Source organism: Macrotis lagotis, chromosome 2 (genome assembly GCF_037893015.1).
Source record: "Macrotis lagotis isolate mMagLag1 chromosome 2, bilby.v1.9.chrom.fasta, whole genome shotgun sequence".
Lineage (NCBI taxonomy): Eukaryota > Metazoa > Chordata > Mammalia > Peramelemorphia > Peramelidae > Macrotis > Macrotis lagotis.
This window is the reverse complement of record NC_133659.1, coordinates 245437357-245455585: the sequence shown is the minus strand read 5'-3', so window position 1 is coordinate 245455585 and position 18229 is coordinate 245437357. Positions and strand designations below refer to the sequence as shown.

Genomic DNA, 18229 nt, shown 5'->3' with positions numbered 1-18229 from the left:
TTACTTATTTCTTACATAAGTCAGGCAAGCTGTATTCTAACACCAGAACTTAATTGAAAATACTCTTATAATCAATTAAATCAATCAGTTAATATTTATTGCCTACTCTGTCAAGTTCTCTGTTAGGTACTGAGGACATAAATCCAAAGATAAGATGGTTGCTACCCTCAGGAAGCTTACCTTTTAATGAGGAGCAAAGGGAAAGCAACACATTCACAGATAAGTAAATAAAAGATGTGTACAAAAGAAAATCATTCCCATGTATTACTAACAACTAAGGGAACCAGGAAAGTCTTTTTTACAGGAGGTAGTACTCGAAGCTGAGCACTGAAGGGACATAGGAGCTCTAATAGCTATGAAAAGGTAGAGCATCTAGGGGGACAGTCTGTGCAAAGGCAGGAAATAGAATATCACCTGAAAGGAACAATAGCAAGTCAATTTGACCGGAATGTACAGTTTGGGGGAGGGGGAGGGAAAGAGGGAAGAAAATATGTAATCAGTCTGAAAAGATAGATTGGAGCCAGATTCAGAAGGGTTTTTAAAATGCCATAGGTTGTATTTTATCCTAGAGGCAATAAGGACACAATGGAGTTTCTTGAGCAGAGGCATAATACAATTTGACCTGTGCTTTCCAAACATCAATTTGGCTACCTTGTGAAAACTAGATTTGAAAAGGGGCAAGGGTTGATGAAGAAAGTCTAGTGAAGAAGTTAGCGCAAGGTCCAGGCAAAATGTGATAAAGGCCTGACTTAGGGTGTTGTGGTGTGAAATATGTGAAGAGGTGGTTCTGTGAGAGATTGGAAAGGCAAAAAAGACAAGACTTGCTAATTGGTTGGATAGAGGGTATTGATTGTTGAGATAGCAAAAAACAGATTTTTCAATCAATCCCTCTATAATAAAACACAAAATAGTGAGTATTAGCTTAGTGAAGGCACAAGCCATGAATCCATTAATCAATAAATCTTTATTAAGCCCTTCTATGTGCCAAGTACTAGTACCTGCCTTCAAAGAGCTTATAATCTAATGAGGGAGACAATAAGCAAACATACATACATTGACACACACAAACACATATGTACAAATATATCCTATATAAAGCAAGCTATATAGAGGATAGCAGGAATTAATTAAAAGAAGGAAGGCAATGGAATTAAGAGGGACTCTGGAACTAGCAGGTTGAGGTATCAGAAAGAACATGGAAAAAGAGGTACTTGAGGAAGCATGGATTCAGCAAGGTAGAGAAAAGGAAAGTTTTTTATTTAAGCATGGGAGTTGGCTAGAAATGTAGTATCATGTATGAATAAAAACAAGACCAATTTGGATAGACTATAGCATACATGGAGGGAAGTAATGTGTAATGAAGCTGGAAAGAAAGGTTGGGGTCAGTTTGCAAAGTTTATACACTTTATTCTAGAGACAATAAAGAAATGTCTATTGATTAAAGAAATGGCAACTCTGTCAAATCAGAAAATGGAAATCACTTTGGTAACTCTTTGAGGTTGAATTGTATTGGAGAGAGAGATAATAAGAGCCTGAACTAAAGGGATAGTCTTTTGAGTAGTAAGAATGGGGAAGACCTAATAAATGTTTTGGGAAAGAAGCGTAATCTTTGACAACTGATTGGATATATGAAATGAGGAAGAATGAGGAGTGAAGACTTTTGCCCAGGTAATACAATTGAAAGAAGGGTGGTGCCTTTAACAGAAACAGAGAGGTTCAATGGGGGATAAGTTTTGTTGGATAGACATGAATCCAGTTTTGGAACTGTTGCATGTGAGATATTTATAGGATATTCAATTAGCTTTGACCAGTAGCAGTGATGTGGAACTGGAGCTCAAGCATGAGAGTAGAGCAAGATACAGATTTGAGAGTCATTTTCATGAGATCATTAAAACCATGAAAGTTCTTGAGGTCAATAAGAGAGATAAGGTGAATAAGAAAAGAGAAAAGAATCCAGACAAACTCTTAAAAGGGGGGGGGGGGGTGATGTGGACAATGATCCATCAAAAAGACACTGAGAAGGAAAGATCAAACAGGGAGGCACAGAATTACTACTTCTGCATTTGCCATGTTGGCAGGGAAAGGGAGAAATTTCTGTTTCCTTGTACATTGGCCTTGTTACTTTGATTATCAATGGTTAAAGTCTTACTTTTCTAGGCTAATTAAATCAGAGGACAATATCAATATCCTTTTCATAGTTCTCTTTTTTACTGTATTCTTTTTTTAAAATTTTTTTCCAATCACATGCAAAGATAGATTTCAACATTCATCCTTTTGCTAACTTATAAGTTCCATATTTTTCTACCATTCTCTATTCCTTCCCTCCTCACTATGCAGGGAGCATGATATAGATTATACATGTACAATCATATTTAACATATTTATATATTGATCATGTTGTGAAAGAAGAATTAGAACTAAGGGGGAAAACCATAAGAAATGAAAAACATAAAAGAAGTTTTAGAAAGTGAACATAGCATGTTTTGCTCTGCATTCAGATTCCATAGTTTTTTCCCTCTGGATGTGGATGGCATTTTCTATAACAGGTCTCTCAGGATTGTCTTTGATCATTGAATTTTTTTTTAAATAGTATTTTATTTTTTTCAAATTTTTTTCTCCCTCCTTTTACCCCTCTCAGAGACAGCAAGCAATTTGATATAAGTAATGCCTGTGCAGTCATGTAAACATATCTCCCTCCATATAAGTCATGTTGTGAAAGAAGAAATAGAACAAAAAGTAAAAGCCACAAAACAAAGTGAAAATAGTTTGCTTCAATCTGCATTCAGTATCTGTAGTTCTTTCTCTAGATGAGGGTAGCATTTTCCTCCATGAGTCTTTTGGAGCTGTCATTGTATTGCTGAGAAGAGCTAAATCAATCATAGTTGATCATTACACAATGTTGCTGTTTCTCTATACAATGTTCTGGTTCTGCTCCCTTTACTCAGCATTAGTTCAGGTAAGTCTTTCCAGGTTTTTCTGAAATTGTGGGGTGCTATAGCCATGAAAATAGAATATGTACCATATACCATGAAAATGGTAACATCTAGCATTTAAGGATTACCGTGAAGCAAATAACTAAAGATGGTAGAGCTCTCAATAGAAAAATAAATTAGGAAGCAGGGTTGAGATGGGTAGATATCAATGTTGTCTTCATGGAGATAATAATGGAACTGATGAGATCACCAAGCAAGAGAAGATAGAGAAGAAGAATGGGCCCTGAACAGAAGCCTGGAGTGCACCCACAATAAGGGGGCAGAGGAGACATGATAATATTGTATAGAAGAATAAGGATCAAAAAAGATTTTTCCCCTAGGAATTTAGCTATGAAAGGGAGAAGAGATGTACGAAAATCATTTGAAGGCAAGGTAAGGTGGATTAAAGGGTTGTTTGTATGATTATTTATTTGTTTTTAAGGTTGGAAAAGATGTATGCATATTGCTAGGTAGCAGAACAATGGGTCCCAGGATAAAGAGGGGTAGAAAATTAGGAAGAGTAACAGTATATTCAGTGGGCAAGCTCTCAGAGGAGAAGGGGGAAGGAATGATATCAGATATTTTGGAAGAGATGTATTCTTCCAAGATCTTATCATTAATGTTTTATAAAACTAAAAAATATTTTTAACACTATAAAAATAGCTGTCTCCATACCCACAAAGTTAAGAAACAATGTGTTTTGTTATACTTATTTTCTCAGATTTTTGCTTTTGGTCTTGCTTGTCACCCTCATCTTCTTTGAAATTCCATTATTATTTATATATAGTCTTTTAACACAATATCATATCTGATTAGTTTATATTATAATTTTTTTAAAACTCACTTAGATTTTCAGCTTTTAGAAGAGAGAAGTTACATTTTTTTTGTCCCCAGTACTGAACATTTAGAATTGCTCAGTAAATACTTGATTTTTTTAATGAAGATAGATGGAGGAGAAATGATTCATTTCCCTTTTTTGTTGAAGTCATCTGTTACATAACATTTTTTCTTTTGTCTTACTACATAGTCATTCATTAATTTGTTCATTTAACAAGCATTTATAAATTAATTATATATTTCACATGCAGTAGCAAATAAAACTCTTCAAAAATTATCAATGGATTGGAAACCTTTGATAAAATTAGAAGTGCTAGACTGGGAGTCTAGACATCTGTATTATATGCCATTGGGAAAGTCATAAACTCTAAGATTCCTGATTTCTTTATTTTTAAAATAAGCATTGCTATATTAGCCTACTTCCTTCAGAAGAAAATAGTAAGGAAGTACTTTTCTATAATACTAGAAATATGAAAAAGAAACATAGAATTGTGCATTGTTGCTATTATTTTCAAGGCATTAAAAGTGATACTAATGTTGATAACTGAAAAAAAAGAGACTAAATGTTCAAAGAGAAATGAATAAAATAAAATATCACCACTTGAGATTGATGAGACTGGAAAGAAATTGAGGACTTTTCTACATAATAGGTGCAGAAATGATGATGTTCTTAAAGCTTGGGTAATTCTGAGAAACTGATATTGAAGGACATATTCCTAGTAGCTACCATATTAAAATTCAAGTGGTTTTAAGAACAAATTTAACCTGGTACTAAGAGGTCTACTTTGGATCCAGATAGAAAAAAATCTTGTTTTTGTAGTGATTAAAAGATCTGAGAGAAATAGTTTGCCATTGACTTAAAGATCAGAAGAAAGGTTGAAATAGAAAGCAAACTGCAAACTTTGAAAATCTGGTCTGGGGTGGCTAGGTGGTACAGTGATAGAGCACGGGCCCTGGAGTCAGGAGTACCTGAGTTCAAATCTGGCCTCAGACACTTAATTAACTAGCTGTGTGGCCTTGAGTAAGCCACTTAACCCCATTTGCCTTGCAAAAAAAAAAACACCCTAAAAAAAAAAAGAAAAAAATCTGGTCTATATATGAACCTATGCCAAACTAAACTGAGTAAAAATCATCTTTATAGCTATAATTTAACTAAGGTAAAGGATTTGGTGAAGAAGGGGAAGAACCACAACCCTGTACACAATTTTATTTGCTGTTATGGAGGTAGGAAATTATCTATGTGGTAGAAGAATCAAGATCCTTATGTCTTGTGTTTAATTTCACAATTAGGTTAGCATATTATCTTTTTTTTTTTGCAAGGCCATTGGCTTAAGTGGCTTGCCCAAAGCCACACAGCTAAGTAATTATTGAGTGTCTGAGGTAGGATTTGAACTCAGGTACTCCTGACTCCAGGGCCCGTGCTCTATCCACTGTGCCACCTAGCCACCCAAGCATATTATCTTTATAGGAACTTAGAGACTAGATGGGAAAGCAAGATACTTGTTGAGAAAACATATAAAACAAGTATACATGAAAGGCACTTAGTAGGGGGCAACTAGGTGGTGTGGGGGCAGCTCTGTGGTGGAGTACCAGGCCTGGAGTCAGGAGAACCTGAGTTCAAATTTGACCTCAGACACTTAATAATTGCCTAGCTGTGTGACTTTGAGCAAGTCACTCTTTTTTTTTCTTTTTTTTTAATTTATTTTTTATTCTCATTTTGTACAAATGTTTTTTCCTTTTTTTAAAATTTTTATTAAAGATATTATTTGAGTTTTACAGTTTTCCCCCAATCTTGCTTCCCTCCCCCCACTCCCACCCCACAGATAGCATTCCGTCAGTCTATACTTTGTTTCCATGTTGTACCTCGATCCAAATTGGGTGTGATGAGAGAGAAATCATATCCTTAAAGAGAACAGAATTCTCAGAGGTAACCAGATCAAACCATAAGACATCTGGGTTTTTATCTGGATACAGATGGTACTCTCCTTTGCAGACAGCCAAAAATTGTTCCCAATTGTTGTGCTGATGGAGTGAGCAACTCCTTCAAGGTTGAACATCACTCCCATATTGCTGTTAGGGTGTACAGTGTTTTTCTGGTTCTGCTCATCTCGCTCAGCATCAGTTCATGCAAATCCCTCCAAGTTTCCCTGAAATCCCATCCCTCCTGATTTCTAATAGAACAATAGTATTCCATGACATACATATACCACAGTTTGCTAAACCATTCCCCAATTGAAGGACATTTACTGGATTTCCAATTCTTTGCCACCACAAACAGGGGTGCTATAAATATTTTTGTACAAATAATGTTTTTACCCTTTTTCCTCATATCTTCAGGGTATAGACCCAGTAGTGGTATTGCTGGGTCAAATGTTTTTTTACATTAATAAAATATTCTTGTTTACAAGTAAACAAAATACCCCTCCCCCCATGAATATAGATAGACTTGCTTGGGCGAAAAAGTAAAGGGGAGAGAATTAAAATTAAAAAAAATAATAGTAATAATTGTAGGTATGGCCAGGTGGTGCAATGGACGAAGCACCAGCCCTGGAGCCATGAGCACCCGAGTCCATATCCAGCCTCGTAAACCCAAGAATCACCCAGCCATGTGACATGCAAGCCACCCAATCCCCACTGCCCTGCAAAAACCAAAAAGAAGAAAAAAAAAGACCCAAAATAAAATAAAATAGTAATAATAGTAGGGGTGGCTGGGTGGCAGACAGAGCATTGGCCCTTGAGCCAGGAGCACCTGGGTCCAAATCCAGTCCCAGACACCCAAAGATCACCCTGCTATGTGGCCCCAGGCAGGCCACCCAGCCCCATTTGCCCTGCACCCTCCCCCAAATAATAGTAATAAAAAATGTGCTTCAGTCTTTGTTCCGACACCAGCAACTCTGTCATGGGTGGATCGCATTCTTTATATTAAGTCCATTACAAAAGTTACTTCCATATTTTTCCAACGTTGCCATTGCTGATCGCAACTCCCTCCTTTCTTATTTCTCCACTACCATGTACTATATTTTCTCTCTCCTTTCACTCTGACTCTGCTGTAGGGTCACTGAGTGGTGCAGCAGACAGATCCCTGGTCCTGGGGCCAAGAAGCCCTGAGCCCCCATACCACCCCTTAGGCCCAGAATCCACCTGGACCTATGGTCCTGGGCAGGCCATCCAATCCCAGCCCCTTGCAAGAAGTAAAAAAGAAAATGTGTTATATCTGACCACTCTCCCCCCATAGTCCATCCTCTCCTCCTTTATTCACATCCCCACCCCTTCCCCCTGCTCCCCCCTCCTTCTTACTCCAGATGTCTATACCCCATTGAGTATATTTGCTGTTTCCTCTCCTAGCCATCTCTGATGAGAGCAAAGGTTCCCTCATTCCCCCTTGCCTCCCCCTTCCATATCATTGCAATATGAGCAAGTCACTCTTAACCCCATTGCCTTAAAAAAATAAAATTAAAAAAAAAAGAAATTATAAAAAAAGACAATTAGTGCCAAAGTAAATAATGCAGACTATAGAACTCAGAATATAGGAAGCAGGGGTTAGGAAAAAAAATTTTTTTGCAAGAGTTTGAACTTGAGAAGGAAAGGATGGATAAGATTTCTTTAAACATGATGAAAGTAAACAATTTGATAACTGAAATCAAGAATAAGCATGATATAATCTAGAGACAACGAAGAAAAAAAATTAGCCTAAAGAGGACCATCTATGGAAGGTAGAAAGTAGAGGGAATTAAGTCTGAATAGGTACAGTGCGGGAAGAATTGTTTGTTTTTTAATATTATAGGCAATGGAGAGATGCTGTAAAATGAATAGTCCAGTTAAGGAGAAACACAAAATCTGGTATAATTCCTTTGGCTGCATTTATGAACTTATCAGTAATTTTAACAGTTTCTACCTATATACCATGTTCCCACTCTACTTCTAGATAAAGGTTTCCAGTTCAAGCAGACTACATTAAGCTCCCCTTCTATACCTTCTCTTGACTGTTTGCCAAGCCTCAGCTTCCCCTCCTGTCCCCTGCCCAGATTACCAGAATGGATCTTGGAATTGTCAAAGCATGCCAATTTTATTATCTCATTATCACCAGAATAGTTCCCTTTCTTTCACACAGGAAAGTGGAAAGTTTGTAATTTCAATTTCTTTCAGATTGGAACACATGGACTGAGATGAAGCATTCAACTTCAAAACAATACATTTCCAAAGAATCATCATCCTAGGGACTAGTAATGGAAAGAATTAAAATAGATGGATCTTGGAATTCTGATTTAGAAGAAACTTTGGAATTTGGGGGTAGTATAGAGAGCGTACAGGGAAAACCCAATAAACTATTGCATCAAGTGATAATGCACAGAAAAAATCTAACTTGGGAAAAAGGCCCTGCATATAATGAATTTGGGGAAAGTTTCAATCTGAGCTCAAACTTGGGAACACAGCAAAGAATTTTTACAGGAGAAAAACCTGATAAATATGATATTCGTGAACAAAACTTCAAACATAATTTGGATACAGTTAAACAGCAAGGGACTAATACAGACAAGAAATCTTGTAAATGTAATGAATGTGGGAAAGCCTTTAATTACTTTTCAGACCTTATTCGACATCAACGAACTCACACTGGAGAAAAACCATACACATGTAATGAATGTGGAAAGGCATTCAGTGATCCCTCACCCTTTATTCGACATCAGAGAATCCATACTGGAGAAAAACCTTATGAATGTAATGAATGTGGAAAGGCTTTTAGTGACCAATCAACCTTTATTCAACACCAGAGAATTCACAGTGGAGAAAAGCCTTATGAATGTAATGAGTGTGGAAAAGCATTTAGCCAAAAAAAGCACCTTATTCAGCATCAGAGGATTCATACTGGAGAAAGACCCTATGAATGTAGTGAATGTGAAAAAGCATTCAGCCAGAGAACCCAACTTATTCAACATCAGAAAACTCATACTGGAGAAAAACCCTATAAATGCAATGACTGTGGAAAATTCTTCAGCCGGAACACACACCTAACTGAACATCAGAAAACACACACTGGGGAGAAACCCTACAAATGCAATGAATGTGGGAAGGCTTTCACTTATCGCTCAACCTTTATTCGTCATCATATAATTCATACTGGTGAGAAACCCTATGTGTGTAACGAATGTGGGAAAGCCTTTAGTCAAAACTCAATCCTTACTGAACATCAAAAAACTCATACTGGAGAGAAACCCTATAAATGTAATGAATGTGGGAAAGCTTTCAGTTCCTGCTCATACCTTAACCAACATCAGAAAACTCATTCTGGAGAGAAGCCTTATAAATGTAATGAATGCGGAAAAGCCTTTAGTTATTGTTCTTCCCTTACTCAACATCAGAGAGTTCATACTGGAGAGAAACCCTATGAATGTAATGAGTGTGGGAAAGCCTTCAGTTGTTGGTCCAACTTTAACCAACATCAGAAAACTCATACTGGAGAAAAACCCTATAAATGTAATGAATGTGGAACTGCCTTCAGTCAGAGTACACGTCTTACTCAACATCAGAGAATTCATACTGGAGAAAAACCCTATGAATGCAATGAGTGTGGAAAATCGTTCAGTCTAAGTACTCGACTTGTTGAACATCAAAAAACTCATACTGGAGAAAAGCCTTATAAATGTAGAGATTGTGAGAAAGCTTTCAGTCGGAATACCCACCTTACTGAACATCAGAAAACTCATACTGGAGAGAAACCTTATAGATGTAATGAATGTGGGAAAGCTTTTACCTGTAGTTCATCCCTGATCAGACATCAAAGATTACATGTTTGAAAGTAACTATGTAAATGTACTACAAATGAAAACTATAATCAGACATCTGCTTTCTTAAATATTTTAGTTAAGTGACCTAATAGAAAATTACACTGATTAAAAGCAGACTCTCTTTGCATCTGTATTTCCTTGTACAGGCCCTACTGCTAGAGTTAATATAGATTAAAATAACTTTGTGTACTTAAGTTGGAAGGGTCACTTAAGAGCACTAAAGTAACTTTTTTCCTGAAGATGGAATGACCAAAAAGAAGAAATCCTGATTTAAGGACTGTTGGTTCTACTAGTTAAAGTAGTATTGTCTTTTCCAAATCATATTGCTTCCAAAGTTGCACCATCTGGTTAACTGTTCCAAAAAGGTGGCAGTTACTATCTTCAACTCATTAGAGCCTAGGGAAAAGGGGATCTAAGAGACCTGAAATGTACACAATGAGCCCTAAACTATTGTACTGGCTTTCTGATGTTATTATTTTATTATATTATTATATTGTTATTTTATGTGAATTCTAAAAGATAATATTTTTGGTTTCCTATTAATATTCACTTTAGAGTCAAAGTCTAAAAAGTTTTGAGGCCATTGGATTAAGTTGATGAATCTGAAAAATCTCCTAGAAAGGTAATAATTATAATTGCAACAGAGTATCTCAATGCTATTTCTGTGGTCCAGGAATCCAGACAGCTCTTGTTTATGGTACTTGAATTTTTTTTTTCTTTCCTGGAAATCATTATGCTTCCATCTTCAGATTATGGGGATATAGTTCACATAACCTGAGGAAGTCAAAAAGTCAGGAAAAAATGGTGAGGGATTAATTTTTTTAAAAAAGATTTTATTTATTTTGAGTTTTCCCCTGATCTTACTTCCCTCACCCCACCTCCACAGAAGGCAATTTGCCAGTCTTTACAGTGTTTCCATACATTGATCCAAATTGAATGCTATGAGAGAGAAATATCCTTAAGGAAGAAACATAAAGTATAAGAGACAGCAAGATCAGACAATAAGATATCAGGTTTTTTTTTTCCTAAATTAAAGGTCTTGGTCTTAATACAAACTCCACTACAAATGGTAGTCTCCATCTCAGACAGTCCCAAATTGTCCCTGATTGTTGCACTGATAGAATGAGCAAGTCCATCAAGGTTGATCATCACCCACCATGTTGCTGTTAGGGTGTACAATGTTTTTCTGGTTCTGCTCATCTCGCTCAGCATCAGTTCATGCAAATCATGAGGGATTAATTTTAAGAACATTTTTACTTTATTTGGCACTTAGTTCTACAAAAATATCTCATCATTTTATTGTAAATTATTCTATGGATTTCGTGTACATGGATAACATGACCCTGAACACTGAGTAGGGGAAACAGGACTTGAAAGAGAGGACTAGACTTTTGGTCCTGAAATTAAGCTAGAAGTGAACAAAAATACTCTCTCCAGTACACATGGCATGGGATGATAAAATTCCTTACATCATATTAGAAGGAACCTTAAATCTAGTCAAGGAAGCTACTACTTGAAGGGAATGAAGAAATATCTGTCCTGCCTCTGCCTTGATTCTCACTATAGGAACAGACTGGGACTTTAGTCTTAAAAATAGGAACAGTCAGCACAGCAGGCTATTCCAAGCTGTAGTCTTCATTCTTTATCATTACCAATTTTTCTCAACTTATACAGCTTTCTCAGTCATCAGAAATTTTAGGAAACCCAGGGCTCTAGGTTTCTTGCACTGAAGAACTCTGACTTATAGACTCTCCTCTTCATTTATATCATTTTAGTTATTATTCATCCTCATAAACTTTGGTGAACGAACACAGTCAGACAAGTTATTATATCCCGGATTCTTCATAGCCTTACATGGCCAGGCAACGGGTTGACTAACTAAAACCATTTATCTGATTTTCTGATGGAGAAGAAACTTCAAGTCCTACCAGAAACCAAGGAGGGTAAAAACATTAAACATGATGAAGAAACAGATGTGCTTTCCCTTGGTCACACTCTCCTTTCCCTTAATTTTAACAGTAAATTTCTGAAAACATGTCAAAAATAACTTATAATTTTATTTTAATTATAATTTGCTAGAGGCAAAGTGTCCCTGTGACCCTATTTCCCCTTCCCCTTGCCCTCTTTCTTCCTTGTATCCTGTATGTACCCCATTCTCCAATCCCACTCTAACCTCCATCCTTGTATTCCATCTATCTCTGACTTCTTTCTCTTCCCCACCTTAAATTTTTCTACTAAAATGAGAAAAAGTGATAGAAGTGAGAGAGAAATTAGAAGGAATACCTTCCTAGGGAGATATATCCAAATCTGTGCAACAGTGTTAGGGGATCAAGCCTCTGTATAGAAGTAAAAGGATAAAATGAAACAACAGTAAGGTAAGCCAGCTAGTAGAATTTAATAATAGAATTCCTCTCCTCTTCATAATAAATCAGGTTGAATTTGCTCATTTAAGTTTTAAGTCCATGAAGGTCTAAAATATAATAAATTATTGACAGTTTTCCAAAATATGTAAAGGAGGCCATGTAAAGAACTGGAATGATACTCATTAGTCCAGTTAATACCTCTTTCTTAGAGTTTTCTCAAAATATTGAATTTGAGGATTTCTTTGCTGTTGGAGATGGAGGGATATACATGAATTCAGGCAGAAACAAATATAACACTTCCTACTTTATAGTGATAGAATGTCTCTGTGTGTGTATATGTGTGCATATGGACAGACATTCACAAAATAATCAGCATTTGTCCTTTAGATGAGCATGACAAAATGGCAAAATTCAATAAAGTTGAATTTGTTTGGCCATCAGAATTAAATTTCATCACATTTTTCATATCCACTGACAAATAGCTTTGTATATGCTATGACCATGGGAAAGTCACTTAACATTTTCTGAACCTCAGTTTCTTCATTTGTAAAAATGGGGATAATAATAATATTTGTAGTACCTTTGTTATAGGATTGTTGTAAAAGGGGTTAGAATATATCTGAAGTACTTTGCAAGTTGTAAAGTATTATATAAATGTTAGGTTTTATTCTGGAGCCTGAATCTCAGGACTCTTTCTAATACTTCAGTACAGTTTGAGGTACTAAGGATAAGACAGAATGACCCCTGGATTGTATGGTGTAATATGCTAATGGCTCAGCATCCTCATACTATAGATAGCTTAAATAACATCAGCATCTCAATAAAGGATCAAACTAGTTCTTCTTCCATAAAAATGACAAGCTTCATAGTAGATAAGACTTAATAGAGACTATCCACTCAAGCCTTTTACACAGAATGAACTTGCAGAATCTCTGGCCCAGGCTCTCCCTTTGCTCTAACTAGGTGGGAAAGGTGGCAGAGGAAACTAAGTACAATTCCCACCCCACCATCATCCTTAAATCCCAACATAGTTCAAAGAGATACAAATAGATATAATGTATTACTAGTAAGCAACTTATAGTTTTGTGGGGAGATAACTTTCATTAATTGGAAGTCAGGAAAGGTTACATTAGTTGGATTCTTAAAACAATTGGGAAGCATTTAGCTCCATCTCTGTAAGACAAAGAGTAATACAATTGGTAGCAACTCATGATAACTGATCCCAAGCTCAGTGATCATACTACTAAATCAATACTACTTTTCAGTTCAAAGAAAAGAGTAATAACTGTGAAGTGTGATTGTTGGGAAAAGCTTTGAGATAATGTGGAGCCCTTGAAGTTAGAGAATAATAACTAGGTTGGGGTTTATCAAAGTCAGGTATTCCTGGTACTTCCAAGTAGTCATATATGCTTTGTGCTTGATAGGGCAACCCAACACTAGAAAATGTTTTGTTGGACTATTTCCTTGATGGCTTAGATCACATTAGTACATTTCAAAACAGGTAACTTCTGCACAGATTTCTATAATGGAACAAAATTGGTTCATGTTACTATATGGGAGCAGACAAAAAAAAGCAAAGATTTACTTTGCTATGTAACTTTATGATTGTTTCCTCTAATGTGAATTTTCTGTCTATAGACTACTGAACTTGAATTTAGAAGAACTGAATCCTGCTTTTGTCATTTATTATGGAACTATGGTCAATCTACTTAAACTACCTGGGTCTCACTTCGCACATCTTAAAAAAAGAAGCTGAACTAAATGTGTGGTACCCTCTATTCCTGAATTTCTAGTATGCTTGAGAGGCCATTGAACTAGATGGTGTATTGGTAAAGAGAAGCATTATCAGCCACGGTAGTTCTGGTGTGGGTCTGGACATGAATTTCTGAGAGTCAGGTCGGGTAGAGAAACATACCCAAACACGAAAAGTTGGGAAGTAAAAATCTACCAACTTTATTTTTGGAAACCTGGACTTTTTATAGCAAAAACTTATCTCAGGAATGACCAGTTAAAGGATACTCAGTTTCACAATTTCCTGGGTAAATCTACAATATTTTTTCTTAGAAAACTGCATACTTCTCTATCAGAAAAACCTTTTACAACCACCTCTGGAGCCACAGATTATCCCAGATCAGGGTTCACTGGTGAGCCAACAGATCCATACAATGAGCAATAATCCACACATATCCTTGATGGAAAAAGTCACCAAGGATATGTGAAACTCCCATGGGCTGGCCCTCTACAAAGCCTGGTCTGAGACTGGGAAGTTTGGAGTGCAGGAATTTTTTTTTTTTTTGGTTTGGAGTAGGGTGAGATGATTTGGAGATTAGAAACAAGAAAGGCTGCCCAACATTGGTTAGCAAATGATAGATTCTTAGTTGCCTTAGTAAATCTAGAGTGTTTAGAGAATAAGAAGTCAAATGTCCTAATAAATTCTCATTGTAAGAAATAATAATAATAAGGCACCAGGAAATTCTACAAAACTACTGAGAACGAAATTCAAAGGAACTCTTCCGACTTCCAAATAACCCTTATTGGTCCCTAAAGATAAGGCAGGAAAACGAATAAACTAAATACTCCCCCCCCCAAAAAAAAAAGAAAAGAAAGAAAGAAATCAGGATCCCTGAACCTGAAAGAGTTCATTTTCCTTCTACAATAGGCTGAAGCAGTGAGAATGAAGTTTGCACAATCTTCACTTACAGTTTATTTTGTTTGATTGATTTTTTTACTTCTTCTGTTCTTCCACCTGAAGCATAAGTCCCTACTTGACCTTGAGGATTAGTTAGAGCACTTATGATATCTCTACCCTATAGTCAGCTAGACCAGATCTGGAGAGAAAATTCCCCTAAGTGATTTCATAAAATTATAGAATTTCAGAATCAGAAATTATCTTGACAGCCATCCAATTTAACTTAAACCTTAAAATGAATACTTTCTATCAAATACGTTATAAGTAATCTTCCAGTCCTTGTTTGGAGGTCTCCAGGGAAAGGACCCCAATACTTTGGAAGAGTAAGCTTAATGAATCCCTGCCCCCTCAATCTGTTCCTCCTTTCAACTAATTTTTGTGTAACATTAATAATAATAATAATAAGCAATAAAGAGACTGAATTTGGTCCTGGAGGAATTTAGCCTCTAAGTGAGGGGTCAGTTTCCTTTCCTTGAACTCCTGTCTTTATATCCTCATCCTAAAAGCTCAGGAAGAAAATTTAAGTTTGGTCCACATTCAGTGTCTCTCCAAAAATAAGCATGTAGAAAGGTACTCTTTGTACAATGTAAATCATAAAACAGTTATTTCTATCCCGAGGAAATACTAAACACAAAAGATTCATAACCACATATTGGGAAGGCTTAAATGAGCAATAACAGTTAATGCCCTCTCCCAGAAGACTGATACCTAACCCAGGAAAATAAGATATTTTATGATTATTAAATTTTTTTTTTTACCTTCACCTTAGTTCTGCCTTTTTCTAACAAATCCGTGCATTTTGGCAAGCCAGATCAGCAGTTAGGCTCATTCTCTTGCCCATTGTCATCTCCCAAAAAGTTTCCAGGAGCTCCTCCCAAAGTGCAGTCAGCATAATATTGAGGATCCAAAAGCAGCCAACCTCTGCTATCACCCAAGATTGCCTCCAAAGCTGAAAATGTCTGTCTCAAGACTGTCATTTTAAATCATGTAAACAAAGTCATTTATACTCAGTAAAGAAACATAAAATTGAAGATGTAATCAGGATTTTTGATCAGAAGAAGCAATTCAGTCTCAGGAGAGCTCTATCATGCCAGGGTGGGAGAAATGTAGCTAGCTTCCCACTCCCTTTAGTGAAAGTTTTGAAGAATCTTCATATCTTCAACACATTGGAAAAGATATCTAGATTCTAAAGAGCAGGAGTCACTCTGTCAGATTTTGATGGCCAGTCCTCTTTAATGTAGCCATTTCCCCTATCCTCCTCCCCTACTCCTTAGCTGTCATGGTTGGGGAACTAAAGAACTACCCAGGATTTGCTTCATTATAAAAAAAAAAGTCTCCCAGAAGTGGAAAAGCAACTCCATCTGGTGTACTTTAGCCAGAACGGTCACTATGATACTATTGTTCTCCACCTCCCTATCCTCCTAACCCCACACTCCCACCATTCCTCCAAGAAATACTTTTCGACTTCTTTTTCTGAGACTCCAAACTCTTAGCTCTTTTTCTTTTGTTCATTAAATGATTTATAGATAAAGTGGGACATCCAAAATATAGTTGTCTCTTACCTAGAGTCATGTAAACATCATCATCTAGCTCCTTTGGTTCTCAAAGTGTGATCCTTCAACCTCTGGTATTTCCCAAGACCCTTTCAGGATATTCTCAAGGTCCAAACTATTTTTATGATGATAATGATAATAATAAGAAGATGTTTTTTACCTATTAAAATATCCTTCTCTTTTTCAACTGTATGTCTGTGTAATAAAAGATTTTCTTCATATCCTTCATCCAAAACACATCATATTTATAAACAGGTACGAAAGTCCATTTTTCTTTTATTAAGACAGACATTAAAGAGAGTTGGGAAAATATGGAAAACAATGTTAGTCTTGTCTCTACATTGTTTTTTGTTTTGGAAAATATATGTATTTTAAAAATGAAAAAATATTTTGAAGTTTTATCAACTACTATTTCTAATATAGTAAAAAATGATAGCTATAACCCACATAAACAAAAGCTTCTTGGGATTCTCAATAATTCTTAAGAATGTAAAGTAGTGGGGTGGCTAGGTGGCCCAGTGATAAAGCACTGGCCCTGGAGTCAGGAGTACTTGGGTTCAAATCTGGTCTCAGACACTTAATAATTACCTAGCTGTGTGGCCTTGGGCAAGCCACTTAGCCCCATTTGCCTTGCAAAAAAAAAATAAATAAATAAACCTAAAAAATAAAGAATGTAAAGTAATCCTGAGACCAAAAAATTTGAGAACTGTTGTTTGTCCTTTTCAAGATTAGTAGGACTTCTTTATCTTTTTACACATTTCAAAAGCTTTTTCAAATCTAATTTTCTAAAGAAAAATGCCTGGAATCAATGAATAAAAAAACATTAAGTAGTGCTAAGCATTGGGATACAAATAGAAAAGTAAGTTGAGTTCTGCTTTGAAAAAGCTCATTTTTTAAATTTCTTTCTATCTTATTTGATAATTTTATTTTATTTTTTCCATTCTTAAAAATTTTTTTTATTTTGAGTTTTACAATTTCCCCTAATCTTGCTTCCCTCTCCCCACCCCCCCACAGAAGACAGTCTGTTAGTCTTTACATTGTTTCTATGGTATACACTGATCTAAGTTGAATGTGATGAGAGAGAAATGATATCCTTAAGGAAGAAAATAAAGTATAAGAGATAGCAGAATTACATAATAAGAAAATGGGGTTTTTTTCCCCTAAATTAAAGGTAAGTCTTTGGTCTTTATTCAAACTCCACAATTCTTTCTCTGTATACAGATGGTATTCTCCATCGCAGATAGCCCCAAATTGTCCCTGATTGTTGCATTGATGGAATAAGCAAGTCCATCAAGGTTGGCCACCCCCATGTTGCTGTTAGGGTATACAATGTTTTTCTGGTTTTGTTCATCTCACTCAGATCAGTTCATGCAAATCCTTCCAGGTTTCCCTGAATTCCATCCCTCCTGGTTTCTAACAGAACAATAGTGTTCCATGACATACATATACCACAGTTTGTTAAGCCATTCCCCAATTGAAGGACATTTACTTAATTTCCAATTCTTTGCCACCACAAACAGGGCTGCAATGAATATTTTTGTACAAGTGATATTTTTCCCCTATTTCATCATTTCTTCAGGGTATAGACCCAATAGCTCAGTAGAGGTATTTCTGGATCAAAGGGTATGCACATTTTTGTTGCCCTTTGGGCATAATTCCAAGTTTCTCTCCAGAAAGGTTGGATGAGTTCACAGCTCCTAGTATTAGTGTCCCAGATTTCCTGCATCCCTTCCAACATTTATCATTGTCCTTTCTGGTCATATTGGTCAATCTGAGGGGTGTAAGGTATCTCAGAGATGCTTTAATTTGCATTTCTCTAATAAGTAATGCTCTAGAGCAATTTTTCTTTTGACTATAGATCTAAAAGCTCACATTATAATTAGAAATTTTAGCTGCAGGGCAAGTAGAAAGACCCAGTGGTTATTAGAATGTCTCAAAAGGCCAGAAGGAAGCACACAGGTAGCCTTTGTTGACAGACAACAACATAGGGGATTCTGGAGGGCATAGTGAAATGGCAGACCAGGTGGCT

General features: G+C 36.2%; 1 protein-coding gene across 4 annotated transcripts in view; it reads left to right on the top strand.

Moving 5' to 3' along the window:
• LOC141514642 (uncharacterized) overlaps positions 1 to 15069 on the top strand; it is a 41071-nt gene extending 26002 nt beyond the window's left edge. For all 4 annotated transcript variants that reach the window (XM_074225615.1, XM_074225617.1, XM_074225614.1 and 1 more), the window contains one exon: positions 7956 to 15069. In XM_074225615.1, coding sequence (XP_074081716.1) covers positions 8036 to 9604 — 1569 coding nt within the window. In that variant the 5' untranslated portion in view covers positions 7956 to 8035 and the 3' untranslated portion in view covers positions 9605 to 15069. The remainder of the gene's footprint in view (positions 1 to 7955) is intronic.
• The last annotated feature ends 3160 nt before the right edge of the window (positions 15070 to 18229 follow it).